Source organism: Camelus bactrianus, chromosome 7 (assembly GCF_048773025.1).
Source record: "Camelus bactrianus isolate YW-2024 breed Bactrian camel chromosome 7, ASM4877302v1, whole genome shotgun sequence".
Taxonomy (NCBI): domain Eukaryota; kingdom Metazoa; phylum Chordata; class Mammalia; order Artiodactyla; family Camelidae; genus Camelus; species Camelus bactrianus.
The window spans coordinates 83383564-83398583 of NC_133545.1; the positions used below are offsets into that span (position 1 = coordinate 83383564).

The 15020-nt window shown below is 52.3% G+C and overlaps 1 protein-coding gene and 1 non-coding gene across 3 annotated transcripts; one reads left to right on the forward strand and one right to left on the reverse strand.

Annotated features, from left to right (window-relative positions):
* Nucleotides 1-127: 127 nt before the first annotated feature.
* On the reverse strand, nt 128-200 carry TRNAV-AAC (transfer RNA valine (anticodon AAC)). The gene has a single exon. It is a non-coding gene; the product is annotated as a tRNA-Val (tRNA).
* A 5516-nt stretch (nt 201-5716) lies between these two features.
* YKT6 (YKT6 v-SNARE homolog) lies at nt 5717-14503 on the forward strand. Of its 2 annotated transcripts, XM_045506418.2 has the most exons (8): nt 5717-5973; nt 8210-8292; nt 9437-9537; nt 10531-10635; nt 10925-10990; nt 13277-13378; nt 13605-13714; nt 14203-14503. In XM_045506418.2, the coding sequence occupies exons 1-8, from the start codon at nt 5870-5872 to the stop codon at nt 14441-14443; spliced, it is 912 nt and encodes a 303-aa protein (XP_045362374.2). In that variant the 5' UTR covers nt 5717-5869; the 3' UTR covers nt 14444-14503. The 2 variants fall into 2 exon arrangements, with proteins under 2 accessions (XP_045362374.2, XP_010967850.1); XM_010969548.3 differs by lacking the exon at nt 13605-13714 and having other exon boundaries at nt 5724-5973; nt 14203-14377.
* Nucleotides 14504-15020: the final 517 nt, after the last annotated feature.

Sequence of the window (15020 nt, forward strand, 5' to 3'; positions counted from 1 at the left end):
TTTATGTCCTTCGGGTGAGTTTTATTTTTTTCTTATAGGTCTTATCCCTTTCTTTCTTTCTTTCTTTCTTTCTTTCTTTCTTTTTGATGGAGGTAGTTAATTGGTTTGTTTGTTTGTTTGTTTGTAGAGGAGGTGCTGGGGATTGAACCCAGGACCTCATGCATGTTAGGCATGCACTCTACCACTGAGCTATACCCTCCCCTCTTGGCCTTATGTATTTCTTATTAGATTTATTCCTAAAGAAAGGAAATAGATTTCTTAGGAGAAGGAGAAATTAACATTATAACTATGATTGATTAAAACATTTATGATGCACAAACTACTTGTGCATTCATTCCGTCATTTGATCAGTGTTGGGGCAGTAGGCAGGGGTGGCTTTATTTTCGCCACTTTAAAATGAGCTCACTGAGACTGGGGAGGGGAAGGATTGGGATGCAAAGTCCTGCGATGCTCACCGCCCCGCAAGGACAGGGGCCAAGGCAGTCCTCGTGCAGAGGTCCCAGGTTCTGCTGCACAGCTCTGCTCTCCCTGGCCACAGCTGGCTGGAATGTCACCTAAGCCAAGGGCAGCCACACTGCACCCCGGCCAGAGCCCTGGGGCTGGCCTCACAGGAGACATTTACCCAACAGGGACTACGTGAAACAATGGGTGGCTTTATGGAGGCCACAAAGGGGCAGAATCTCTGAGCGTTCAAGTCTCCCAAAGGAAAGTCTTGCATCTTTCTCCTTGGAGAGAGGCAGAGGGTGGTACATTCCTGGCTGAAGAATTTGGAACAGGTTGGGGAGGGACCCCCCTCAGGACTCCCCTTGCTTCTTTTCCCGCAGCTCCGGGACCTTGTGCTCCAGCCCCTCCCCTGCTAAGCCCCCATCCCTGACCTGCCTCTCCCCAGTTTACACCTGAGCACCTGGTTAGCGTCTCCCATGAGTTACTGTCTTCCTCCCACCCTCTTTGTGCCATTCTAGTGGACGATTTGCCCAGGGGTTCATATAAACAAATGTACTTTATCGTCTATGTTTAACCAGAAGTTGGTATTGATAATGTTTGGGGTGCACTGCCCTTAACCTCTACCAGTCCCATTGTTTCTCCCTAGGTGTCAAACACAAAGTCCTGAGCTTCACTCTGATTGGATGGTCAGCAGATGGCTTGCATTGATTGGCTGAGGCCTGGGTCAGGTGTCCATCCATACACCAATCTCTGCGGCAGTAGGGACAGGTTTGTGCTGGTTGACTCTGACTCAGACTTCCTGGCACCCACATGTGAAGAGGGGTGGGGAGCCTCAGGGGGTGGGCAGGTTCAGAGGGGAAAGAAGGCAAGGGGCTGGAAGGGGGGATGTCAGCAGGGGTGGGGTGGGGAGGGGGCTAAGGGACCAATCATGAGAGCTTTAAAATTCTTTGTCACGATTTTTCTTTTGTGATGCCTCCCATCTTGGGTGGTTTTTTTTTTTCCTTTTCTGCTCTCGGAGGTCTGGAGAACCAAGCTCCTCTTTCATGGTGGCCGTCTCTTCCTACTCTGCAGACTTTTGCCCAGTTTCCATGCAGAGCAGGGCCACAGCAGTCAGGGTGCCCTCCTCAGGTCAGGTCACCGGCCTAAATGCGTCCAGCATGGGCTGTACATCCATCTGTAGACCCTGAGCAGCAGAGGGCTGCCTGGTGGCACAAATACAGCTGCTGGAAGGCCCTGCAGGAGAGGAAGTTCTGAGGGCGCCTGTCCCACTGTTTCAGGAAGCTGCCAGCTGGCTCCCCCTTCCTTGGCTATGATCTCTTCCTGTCCACTGCCTCCAGGTAAACCTTTTCACAGAAAACCCCACCCTCTCCTGCTCTGACATCTCCTGTTCCCTCTCGGCTGGTGGCAGAGCACTGCCTGTACCAGGCTTCCCTGTGACCTGGAGGACCCGGTGGGAGCACGGGACACCTGGGTGAAGGGTGGTGGTAGTTAAGCAGCGTTCCTGGGAGCTGGGTTTCCTGAGTGATGGCAGGAATCCAACTGTGCGTGTTAGACTCAGGGAGATACTGAGAATGTGTAAGGGAGGAAAAATTCTCCTCTGCCCTCTTTGGGTCTTCAGTTGGGCCCAGGAATTAAACTGACATTGACAGGAGAAAAGCATAAAAGTTTTACTTACATTTTTTTACATGTGCTTAGGAGCCTTCACAAGGGAATGAAGATCGAAAGAAGTGACCAGAGAGAAAGCTTTTATATCTTTACAAAATAATACCTTGGTGAAAAATTGACAAGACAGTCTTTATTGTTTCTTGTTTCTGGTTTGTTTGCACAGATTTATCTTGGCCTCCGTTCATCTCTGGTGATAAGAATGTCTTCCTCTTCCTGGTACAGAGAGAGCACCTTTGACCTGGGAGTGTCACCTCCTGCTTTCGGGAATAACAAGGAAGTTCAGAGTGTCCTTCTTGCAGCTGCTGTTTCTCAAATGCCTTTAACTCAAAATGATCGATATGTCGAAGCAGCGGATTTAGGGGGTGACGTTCTGAACTCCTGCAGAGGCCTGACTGCATCAATGGCCCCTTACAAGTCCCCTTTCCTGGGTGGGTCGTGGAGGCTAGAGTTAGACTTACTGTGAAAACAACCCTGCTGCCCTGGCCTTGGCTGAACGACAAGGGGGTATGGGGACTGAGGTGCTGCATGGCTGGGTTCCCCCTGGACTGGGCCTCCTGGGGTGTATCCCTTGGCTGGCTTTTATGCGGCTGCATAGAGGGTTCCGCTGTTGCAACCAAATTGAGTGCCTTTTGTGGGCTGAACAAAGCCTCGAAGGAGGGAGGCTGACTGCCTTGCACAGCGAGGTGAACTGAGGGGACCGGGGCCGTTTGTCACAGGCAGCCTTGCTCCGGTTCTGTCCGCAGAGGGGCTTGCCCTCCAGTGTCCAGCACACGACGGGGAGCCTGGACCCCAGAGAGCTGTGCCTCCCCTGTGTCTGCGGATGCTGCAGACAGAGCCTCAGTGCCCCTTCCATGCAATCTGTTCTATCCCCATAATTTCAGACTCCCAGAACAGCTGCAAGAACAGCACAGTGAACTCCTGGCTACCCTTGATCCTGACTCTAAATCTACCATATTTGCAGAGGGTGCAGGAGGGTATAACTCAATGGTAGAGCGCATGCTTAGCATGCACCAGGTCCTGGGTTCAATCCCCAGTGCCTCCATTAAAAAAATAATTCATAAATAAAACTAATTACTCCCCCTCCCAAAATTTTTTTAAAAATTTAAGAGAATACTATATTTGCTTTACTCTCCATATATATTATAGATAGATCTGAACCCTTTGGGAGCATCTTGCAGACAGGATGTCCCTCTACCCCTGAGTCCTTGCATGTATTTACCTAAAAACAAAGACTTCTCTTATGTAACCACAACACCATGCTCAAAATTAAGAAATTAACACAGACACAATACTATTCTGCAATCTACAGACCGCCCTCAGATTTCAGATTTCAGCCTACTGTCAAATCTCCGCTTCCCACAGCCTGCAGGATGCCTCTAACTTACCACAATCTCTCTTCCTTTTGGTCGTGAATGATAACAACACACATTATCATCATTGTTCTTATTTAGTAACATGTACTATGTCTAGAGCTTGGAATATAATGTCTTATCATTCCCAGCAACATGCGTATGGGAAAGGGCATTCTTCCAGTTTTACAGATGGAAGAGAAAGAGAGACTCAGAGAGGTTAATGGTTTGTTCACATTTGCGGTTTTGTGGTTTGTGGCACTGCTGGGACTGAAGCCAAGTTGGGGGATAGCTGGGGTGAGGAAGTGGAAGGTGGGTCTTGCTTTTCAGGAAGATGGATGAGCGTGGAGAGTTTGTAACCACAGAGGCTGAGCAAGGCTTCCTGGGGTGATGGAGGCTGAGCAAGGCCAGAGAGGAAGGAGGGAGCTGCTAAGAGTGCAGCTGGGCTGTGAGAGAGTGTTTGTCCCACGTTTTGGTGTTGATATGTGCCTTCGACTAGCAATTTCCTTGACCTGCATCTCAGTTTCTAGTCTGTATGGTGTTAGTAATATCTTCGTCTGTTTTTGTGAGGATTAAATAAAGTAGCACATGAAAAGGGCTTAATGTAAGGGAAACTTCAGGACGGCTACTCCTATGTGGCATGTGAATACATTTAAATCTATTCCAACCAAGCACTGTCCTGGTTCCTCCTTTAGTGGCAAAGGGAAAGGGGCTCTGAGCATTTTCTTCAGAAATGGCTCTCACCTTCCCCCTATAGGGCAACTGTGTCAGTGCAGTCAAGATGGAGCTGCACTGACAGCTCCCCCACCATGCAGTCTTCCTGTGACCCAGCCTGGCAGGCAAGTGTGCCCACATCTGTAGGAAGCTGGCCTGGCGTTGGACAAACTCTGTCCTTGAGGTTTAGCACCAAAACGGAGAGGATGTGGAACAGCCCTTTCCACCCTCTGCACTTGGAAATACCCAGGGTTGGTGAGGAAGGTGCTGAGTTAAAGGGCACGTGGTGGGAAATTCCTTTTGCCACAGGAATATTTAGACCAACAGTTCTCTAATCCACTGCTCCCCGGGGAGCATCTGGCAATGTCCAGAGACATTCTGGGGTTGCCAAATGGTGGGTGGGGTGCTCCTAACATGTAGTGGGTACAAAGCCTGACATGCTACCTACAGTGCACAACAAAGAATTATTCAATCCCAAATATCAATAGTGCCCTGGTTGAGTCATCCTGATTTAGAGTAATGTTTATAGTGATGCTGTTGATTTTTCAAATCTGTTGATTTTTCAAATATGCCATCTTTTCCCCATTATCTCAGATCTGGCTGCTTCTAGCATGACGGTTGTCTAAGCTTACTGCCAACTTCCAAAGACCAAGGTCCTTTTATGCATGTGAGTCCTGCACACGCATGCTGTGTGTGCTTTCTGATTACATACCATTAATTAAACGAGAAGGGCCCAGGAGGTGGTACCCTTAGGGAATTGAGCCTCATTCATCCCCATCCATTGAAAAAGTATTATTTCGGTATCTCAAGTAAAATGAGGTTTACTGACTCACTGTACACCAAGCTGCTCCCTCAGTGTGGAGCTGACCTTCTGCCCCTTTTGAGGTGAAGTGGCTCCGCCACTCTGAGGTCAGCAGTTTGCTCCACAATCAGTAGTTAGTCAGACCACTGACCAAACAAAACAAAATCAGTGGTTAGTTTCACAGGTGGTGGGCAGGCCCAGGACCGTCACCCCCGCAAGCTTGTGCTGACGAGTCCTGTGTGACCAGGGATTTGCTCCAACATGGGTAGGAGGAAGGCGTGGGAAGGGCGTGAAACAAACTGATCATCTGAAAATAAGAAGCATGTCTTCACCTCCCGGCAGGAGCCTCTAAAAGAAAAGGTCCCTGCCCTTCATTCAAAAGGAGATCTGGAGGGGGAAAAAAAAAAGGATCTGATTTACAAAACACTTTCCGGAAAGGCAGTTAGCCCATAAATCAAAGTCCCTCGTGTAGTAGCACTGGCGTGTGGGTGCTGCTCTGGGACTCACTGCTTGGAGGGAGGACGCCGCCGGGGGACTCAGGGCCGCCCGAGAGGACGCAGGACCGCCAGGAAGAAAGGGAGAGCGACGGCGCGCGGAGGTTAAGGACTGCGGTGGGTGGGACCAGGATGGCCTAAAAACGCGCACGCGCAGCACCCTGCCCCACCCCTCTCTCGTGTTTCCGGCCTCTCCATTCTGCATCCGGGGCACGAAAACCGTCTCCGTTGGGCCTCGGGCGGCGTCCCCAGACCGGAACCGGAAGTGGACCCCGAGCCAGGAGGAGGAAGCCGGCTGCCAACCCGTCAGCAGCCGGCGGCGGTCGCGAGGGGCGGTGCCGCCGTGCTGCCTGCGAGCCGGTCCCGCGGCGGGCGGGTGGCCGGCCCCACGGCGCGGCGCCATGAAGCTGTACAGCCTCAGCGTCCTCTACAAAGGCGACCCCAAGGTGGTGCTGCTCAAAGCCGCGTACGACGTGTCCTCCTTCAGCTTCTTCCAGAGGTCCAGGTGAGCTGGCTCCGGCGGGCGGGGTCCGGGTTGGAGACGGCCCTGGAATCCAGGGAGGTCCGGGGCTCGGCCTCCCGCAGTGGGGCCCGGTGGTGGCCTCTTCCTCGGCCTGCGGACTGTGCCTCTGAGAAATCATCCCCCTTTCGATCGCAGAGAGCCTTGTACCATTCTAGAACATACTTCAGTAATCACTTTTTCCAGATTTCTGTCGTATAAAATTATAAGGAGACTTTGAAAAAGTGCGGACTCCCCAGGTTCACACCCAGACATTCTAAACTAGTGGGTTGAAGCCCAGAAATCTATGTTTTAAACCAGGAACTCCCACTCGGTGGTTCTGACCCAGGAAGCTTAAGAGCCACGTTTATAGTATCTGGTGGGACTTTTCAACAAATCAGTGTAAGAGATACTGGTATACTCTCCCGTTTTGTGGATGGAGTCACTGAGGCCCCAAGAGATAGCAAATCAACCAGGACTCAAACCCAAATTGTATGCTCTTTATGGCTGGGTTCTAGTGGTGCAAAAAGGTTCCACACTGAAGACTGGGAAGGAAGCATGGGATTTATAGGGCTTACCGGCTCTAAACATTTATGAGGTACTTTCATGCAATAGGTGTGTATTAGAAGTACCACAGACCCTTCCAACCTGTTCGTGAGAGGGGTGGGAGTGACTCGGGCACAAAAGGAGAAGGACCCTACAGAGTCAGTGTCTGTGGTCACCCAGCCTCCAAGTTGTGGAATCTGCCATCTGGATCCTGTTGTTACTGCTTCAGTGTGGTTGTTTTGTTCTTGATGAGAGTGGCTTGCTGGTAGCATCTCAAAACATTTCTCTTGTTATTTTGTTGAAACTTTCTGCTTCTTTTGGGTCCTTCTTGGTACTTAGCTTTCTTTACCATGACCTCTGTTCTGTGTCGCTGCTTTTCTGTGATGGAACTTTTGGTACTTGGCTAACTCTGATTCTTTTTCTTTCTTCTTTTTCCCCTGCCTGTGTATACTGAAGATCCTCAGAGATTTCACTGTAGGACTTCCACCTCACTGCTTTGCGATCCCCATATGAGTTTCAGATGACTAACACAACAGCAATACTATAGGGACATCTCTACCAGCGTCTCTTAACACATATTCCAGCTGAGCGCATTTTTTTTCTCATAAATCCTTCTCGCTTCCATCTAGTCTTACTGCAAAGATTTCCTTATTTTCTCTAAGGGATTATTTGGATTGTGTCACTCTTTCAAGATAATAGTAGCAAATAATACTGTGTGCCAGACATTGTGCCAAGTGCTCATTGAATCATCAGAGCAAATCTTGAGTTTGACAGATGAAGCAAGGTACAGTAAGTACCTTGTCTGAGGTCGCACGTCTCGTAAGTGGCGGACCCCAGCCAGGCAAGTCCACTCCCGAGTCGGGGGCCTTCACACTTCTGTATGGCTCTCAGTGCAGTTTCAGAAGTGTGCAGATCTGCTGGAGCCAACCATGGACTCCATGAGTCAAGACCTTGCTCTGATGGCCCTTTATGTGGCATTTTCAGTCGGAGGCTTCTTATTAACTCTGGTTCCTCCGGCTGGACTGCTGTCACCTGTGACTGTTCCATTCCAGCCACATCTCTTTGTTGGGCCCATGAACCTCCTCTTCCCTTTCAACCTCTTGTGCAAGCCTTTTCCCATCTCATTGTCTTGGCTGAGCTCTTGCCCTCCATTCCTTGCAGAGTGCCCTGGGCTGGTACCATGGGTTTGCCCCAGCTGAGCTTAGGCCATGTTCTCCACCAGAGCCAGCGCTCACTGCGGACGTGTGTCACATTGCAGTGTTCGGCGTGTGGCGCTGCCATGACTGAGTGGGCCTCTGCTGAACAATTTCTGCCACTTGTGTTTTGCCATCACAGTTTTGTCCTGCTTGGAAGTTAGTGGAGTCTTGGGGACAGGAGCTGGCTTCTGCTTCTCCCGTGTCCCGAATCATACTCAGACCAAAATGTTAAATTGACTATAGCCTGTAGAAAATTCCCTGGAAATCTGCAAGTGGGTTGTTTGGGTGAGCTCGGTTGCAAACATGTGATTTGAATGGTTGTGATGATGAATAATTACCCGTATTTGCATTATGTACAGAGGCTTTATTGTTGGTAAGGTGGGGAGGGAAAGGAATGAAACCAAGAAGCAACGTCTCCTTAGTGTATTAGCTCAGAGGTCACTGTCCATTGTGCTGGCGACACGGTGACAGGAACAGGTAATATGTGTTGTGTTTCTTAGTGTTCAGGAATTCATGACCTTCACAAGTCAACTGATCGTGGAACGCTCGGCGAAAGGCAGCAGAGCTTCTGTCAAAGAACAAGGTAAGAGGACCCTCCCCCTCGTGAGTGCCTGCTGGTCCCGCGGCCACACCTCAGGCAGCTGGGAGCTCTGAGCAGGAGCTGTCACCTCCTGATGGAGAGGGCTACCAGTACCCAACTCCTCACTTCTCTCTTCCCTCCTCCTTTTCCTGTTACGCAAAATTCTGTGTGCACTGTTGACGTCTAAGTTGCTTGGTTAAAATCACCCCCGGAAGCTTGGACGCGCTTCAGATTAGGGTCCAACTGTCTTGGAGCAATAAGCAGCCTGTCGTGATCTCCTCCTGGAGTCGCGGATATCTCAGAAAGGGATTTCCGGCCAGCCCTGTTGATATAGTGCTGTATTCTGTGCTCCTTGGATTTTTGCCCAGGAATCTAAAAACTCATTATTTTTTTCCTCTTGACCTTAATTTTTCCTTCTTCATAATTCAGGTTTCCTGGAAGAATTTTTACGTGCTTATTTTAGAGGCACTTGGTTAGCTGTGTCACCTCTGAATCCTTTCAAAGTGATGAAAATTAACCCCATAGATTGTGACTGTTTTGCAAAAGTACCTTTTCATAATCAGATGACTTCAGCACAGTCATACTTGAGACCCCAGCCAGGAGCGGCGAGCTTTTTTTTTCTGGATGGGCCTTGTCGCTTCCTGCCTTCCCTGCCCTGTCCCCACAGGGCCCACCACAGAATGGAGCAGGCTAGGTTGCCGTGATAAGGAAACCTGAGGCCCCGCAAGGTGACTTCCTGAGTTGGGCCCCATCTTAACAGGGTTTTTAAAGGAAGTGGAGGCCACTTGGCTCGTCCAGGGTTCCGTCAGTTTGGGAACAGCGGAACCTCAGAGGCCACAGCTTCCCAAGGCACAGCCGAGCCTGATCTGGAGCTCAAGGATGGAACTTGGACGTGGCCCCGGGGTCGTGTTGCCTGGGATGTTTCTGCACCTTTGGTGCACCTGGCCATGCACGCTGGGCCTCAGAGCCGCTCCTCGTCCTGAAGCAGGTGTTGGGCCCCGCCGATGGCAGAGCTCCTGCAGGCACTGTCCTGCGTGCAGGGCCACTTCCCTGCCCCCTCTGAAGGCCCAGCACTGGTTAACACTTGCACTGATTTGGGAAGTGAGAAGTCTAAAGTCCTCGTGTCACCCCTCATGTGTCTCCTTAGAATATCTGTGCCATGTCTACGTGAGAAACGACAGTCTCGCAGGAGTGGTCGTTGCTGACAATGAGTATCCATCCCGCGTGGCTTTCTCCTTGCTGGAAAAGGTGAGTTTGCAGTTTGGCTGGGCGAGTGTGGACAGGGGCTGGGAGTGACTGTAGTGCCCCAGGAATTAAAAGGGATGAAACAGTGTGTCCGAAGTCAACCTGTTTTCACCTTTTTTCCTCGCCCTAAACCAAGAGGCAGTCTGGGAGCCTTCCCAGTTTCCCTCCCTGGCGCTCATCTCTGGCTTTCATCCCCCTAGTGTCCCTGGTGCCACCCCGACTCTCCTTGTCTGCCCCAAGTCACAGACTCTCTCCTGGACTGGAGCCCTCGGGTCAGCTCTGGCTGTACTTTCGTCCCCACCCCCACCCTGTGTCACGCCTCTGGCCGGTTCTTTTCCTGCCTCTGCCCTTGACAGTCATGACTTTCAGTTCCTTCTGAGCCACACTGGGCTCCACACTCTGCCCCGTGTTCCACCGCCCCCCTCCACTGGCCATCCCTGCACACACCAGACTCCTCCGCACCCCTGTGCTTCTGCTCACGGAGTCCCCCTGCTGGCCCGTCCTGCAGTTACAGTCGCTCCTCTCCCCAGTGTGAGGAGGGCGCGGGCCTCCGCCTTCTTCAGCGTCTTTGTGTGGTGCTAATGATAAACTCCTCAAAGACACTGGCCTCACATCCCCCATAGCACTCATGTGCTTATAAGCACGTGAAATCTGGTGGGTGCTTAAATCCAAAGGACCTAATTACCTTTTTGAAGAATTGTTTTGGAAAATTTAGAAGGCTAGGTATCCTTTTTCCTGGAAGTTCATCACCTGATAAATGTGGAAGTCTGTAATTTAAAATTCTAATACTCTTATCATTCACCAGATGAGGTTCATATCAGGCTGGGCACGCTTGCTTTTTAATTCCCATAGTACTTACAAAGGAGGAACATGGACCTAGATTTTCCCCTTGCCATTAGCCAGCCTCCTCCCCCGTCCTCCCTGGGATCTGGAGGCCTGAGAGCCTCTTCTGGATGAGCCCAAGGGGGAACGTTGTTGAGCTCCCCTCTCTTGCAGGTACTAGACGACTTCTCCAAGCAGGTCGACAGGATAGACTGGCCAGTTGGATCCCCTGCTACCATCGAGTACACAGGCCTGGACGCTCACCTCAGTAGATACCAGGTAGGGTGCGAAGACTGGCCCAGGCCGTGTGCAGCGGGAGAGCCAGCGGTCCTGATGGTTGTGGCTCTGGGCAACAGCCTTGAGGTTGAACGTCCCTTTGAAAATCGCAGGGATCCACATTGAGACCTGGAATCTGAGCGCCCAGGCAGGCTTTTGCTTCTCTGTCATGTGTTTAAACAGCCTGTGGTGTTTAAATTCTGAAAGTGTGTCTGGCTCACTTGGTTTTGAGCCCTGTTTCCAGGAAGCTGCTCCCATCCTGGCATTGTTTTTATTTTTGATTCTTTCCTAGAACCCCCGAGAAGCTGACCCCATGACCAAGGTGCAGGCTGAGCTAGATGAGACCAAAATCATCCTGGTAAGTAAGAAAGTGGGAGAGCAAGTCTGAAAACAGAGGGGCAGACAGATTTGCCAGCACTCAGGCACACACAGCCTGAACTGAATTGTAATTGAAGCGCTTTTTGGAAAGTGGTGACTGCCCCCCTCTCCCCATGCGTCAGAGGCCTCAAAGCCAGGCTCACTCAGGCAGCCCCAGTCTGTCCCTCCGGCCCCCGTCCCGGTTAATGGCAGCCACTGTCTGAGGTGGGAACCAGTGCGGCCCTCATTCCCCGTTCTGGCTCCCTGTCTGGGCAGTTGCCAGGTTCCAGGGGTCTGAGTTCTGATGTTCTGCCTCCCCGCCCGGTGCCTGCTTGACTCACAGCCCGGCAGGTGCCTCTCTTCCAGGGTCTTGGTCTCACCCACTCTGACTAAATACAGGCCCAGAGTTGTCAGATAGGCCTGTTTTAGAGGAGCGGGATCCCTACGTTTTTACCTGAAATCCCTGGTTTGTAATTGCTGCTTCGGTTTTTTTTTTTTAATTGAAGTATAGTCAGTTACAGTGTGTCCATTTCTGGTGCACAGCGCGATGTTTCAGTCATGCATATACATACATATGTTTGTTTTCATATATTTTCACTATAGGTTACTACAAAATCCTGAATATAGTTCCCTGTGCCGTACAGAAGAAGTTGTGTATCTGTTTTGTATATAGTAGTTAATATTTGCAAATCTCGAATTTTTTTTTTAAACTGTGAGCTACTTTTGGCAGTCAGGCAGTCTAGGGTTTGGTCCCTGTGGCCTCTGCCTCTGCCCGGCCTCCTGGCTTCCCCCTACCTCCAGTCTGCCCACCAGACAGCAGCTGTTGATCTGTCAGTCTTCTCCTTGGAGCCACTCTCACATCAGCTCCAGGATAAAGTGCAGACTCCCTGACAAGGCCTCATGACCCCGTGCCCCTTCGCACCCTTTCCTGCCTGGCTCCCACGCAGGCGCCCCACGCTCAGGCCTCCCGAGCACTTGGAGGATGTGCCGGGCCCTTTCTGAATGTCACTGCTTTGTCACTACATGTTTACGTGAATCCCTGACGCATGGGGAGCTCCCAGGACTGGAAGCTTGTCCTTCTGTTTACAGCCCTGCTCACAGAACAACGCCTGGCTTGGGGTTAGGGCTTAAAAACCAATGCCCAGCAATTAGTGGACACTGAAGTGGGTGGACATTAAGCCCAGAAAAACCCTGCCCTGAATATAAAACTCCTACCAACCGTGGCTCCACTTCCTTGCACGTCAGCATCTCCTGGGGTTGGACTCGGGTCTGGGCCGGGACCCAGGCAGCTGCGTCCTATGAAGAGCACTTCCAGGGCTCCAAGCCTGCCTTCTGAACCATGCTTCCAGTAGTGTTTGGGGGCTTTGGAACAAAAGTTAGATGTGAAAGTTTTCAGGCATCTCTCTGTCTTTCCTAGTGTGTTTCTCCACATTTTCTAATAAGCTTTGGGCAGCCCAGAGCCAGGGACCCCCACTCTCTGTCTTTCCTTCTCTCCCCACTGCAGAGAGCAGATCGGTCCTGGTCACCCAGTCCCAGTCTGGCTGCAGTGGTAAAATCTGGATTACTGGTCGTGCTTCCTTTTAGCCCATTTGCACCTTAATCCAGTTAACGTTTTATGGTGGGAACCTGAGCTGCGCAGCTGTGTGTAGTGATAAAGGACACTTTTGCTCCTTCCTCATTCTGTGTCATCTCACCTGTGCATACCCAGCTTCATGCCACTTGCTCTGAAGGGGCCTCTGAGGGCTTGCGGCGCTGTGGCAGTGGCCGTCTGGGGTGGAAACGAGCTGGCCACTTCCTGATGGCCCTGGCAGCGGGGCTGGGAGCTCTGCTGGGGGCCTCCATCCCTTCACCCGTTCGGGAAGGGGTCTGTCTACATTCCTAAGTGCTGAGATGCTCTCACAGAGTTGTTAGTAATGGCTCTTAAACACAGTTGCCTCGGAGGGAGGCAGGAAGCAGTCTGCCCGGTAGGCGTGTGTGTGCATAAACACAGGTGTCATAAGTACCACTCATCCCCTCGTAGAGTGTGGTTATCTAAGCCTGTGCTGCAGAGGGTTTTTGGGGAAGTGCTCTATGTCCCAGTCAGGACCTAGATTCTCCAGGGAGGTCACTAGGTCCTGTTTCCTCCATGGGTCTGGGAACGCTGTGTCTGGATGCTCGTGGGGCGGGGGGGGGGCCCAAAGGAGGTGCTTTCCTATGACTGAACTTCATGGGCGGGGGGGGGGGGGCTGGTGTCAACTCACTTTGTGAACCGAGCAGAGCGTTCTTTTCTGTTTTTCCTTCTGTCCAGCACAACACCATGGAGTCTTTATTAGAACGAGGCGAGAAGCTAGATGATCTGGTGTCCAAATCTGAAGTGCTGGGAATTCAGTCTAAAGCCTTTTATAAGACGGTGAGTACGGCCCGGCCGCTCCCAGGCACCCCTTCCGCGAGCAGTGGCCGAGCACTCCCACTAAATGAGCCTTCCTCGGGATGCTCAGTGACGAGCGGTGACGGCCGAGGGGGGTTACAGAGGCCTTGCTCCCCGCTGCGTGCGGGCCGCTCCCCAGGGAGGGCAGGCGGTGGAGTCGGGTTCTGTCCCGGGGGCTCACCCTCGTCCTCGTCCCTGCTGTCTGCAGAGCAGGTACACAGCCTTCCCAGAGAGGTTCTCACACTCCCAGATGGAGTATTTCACTGAACAGTGGGCGCGCCGCGTGTACCAGGTCCATCCACACGCGTTTGCTTTCAGGTGTGCCTTGGCGGGAGCTGGCCAGTGGGGTTGGGGTGTCTGTGAACGGGAAGCGAGAGGGAAGGTAACGAGCCACCCAAACCAAGTGGGGACCTTTCTGAAGACATGCTCAGCAAAAAACACTCTCCGCGGGGCCAGATGGCGTCGCGGGGAGACAGGGCTGCGGCAGAGGAGGAGAGTCAGCTGACTTGGCTTTCATTATTGGTTTCTCTGTACTTGGCTTAACGGTGGGAGGCTGGCTTCCCCACTGACAGCATTAGGGGCGGACAAAATGACCTTGGGGCTGTGGGCTGCTTCTGGACAGCTTCCCTCCAGGCGTTGAGGACGGGCCAGTTACTTCTCTCTGTCCTTGGTGGTTCCAGGGCCTCTGTCCGACTCAGTGGTCTGGTTCCCAGGGCCCCCGCTTAAGCCGCCTGATCCCTGAGGGGGTCGCGGTGCCGTGCGTGCCGAGGTCCTCCTCTTCAGCTCCCCTTTGTCTCTTTTTCAAGGCCCGGAAGCAAAACTCGTGCTGTGCAATCATGTGATGGCAGCCGGCGGAAGCCCCTGCGCTGGAGCGTCACCGTCATTCACGTCAGCAGTGCAGCCCCCAGGAAGCGGAGCTGCCGGGGGACGACCCGGATGGGGACAGGCGCTCAATTTTCACCTTGGAGCTCCAGGGAGGAGCCGAAGGGTGGTGGAAGGGACCTGGGGGTGGGGAACGTTCAAATTCACATGTCTAGTAATTTTTGAAAAGATGATCTGAGGCCCCCAAAGGTGTACAAAAGGCCCCCATAAAGCTCAGTGACTCCAGTAGCTGGTGCAGGGCTCGTTTCTAACCCCCTGAGAAGGACGCAGGCCCCTGACGTGGTGCCCCCGGGGGGTCAGAGCCGGCCCTTTATCTTCAGTACGCCTTTGGGTTTTACTTGTCCATTAACTGTATTAACACTGCAGTGGCGGGGGAGGGTGGGTGCTGATCACAGAGCTGGGGCGGGAAAGCTGGGACTTGGTTCTCTTGGGGAAAAGCCGCTGCGGGGGGCGGGGGGTGGTGTGCGCACGCACAGTGGAAGGAGACAGTCACCCGGCTTCACAGACGCTGAGACCTGGTTTGCATTTCGGCTGAGGTTGACTTCTGCAGTGCCCATCCGCCAAGTGCCACTAAGAAGCCTTGAAGTAGGGGAGGGGGCTCCTGCCCTGACTCGCGGTTTGGCTTTGAGCTCTTGGATCACAGCAGCACGTGCTGTAGTCTCTCACGAACGGTTTTCACTGGCCTCTCTGGTGACAGGACTGTCTGGACAACCGCCAGGGACCTTCATGTCTTAGCAAGTGG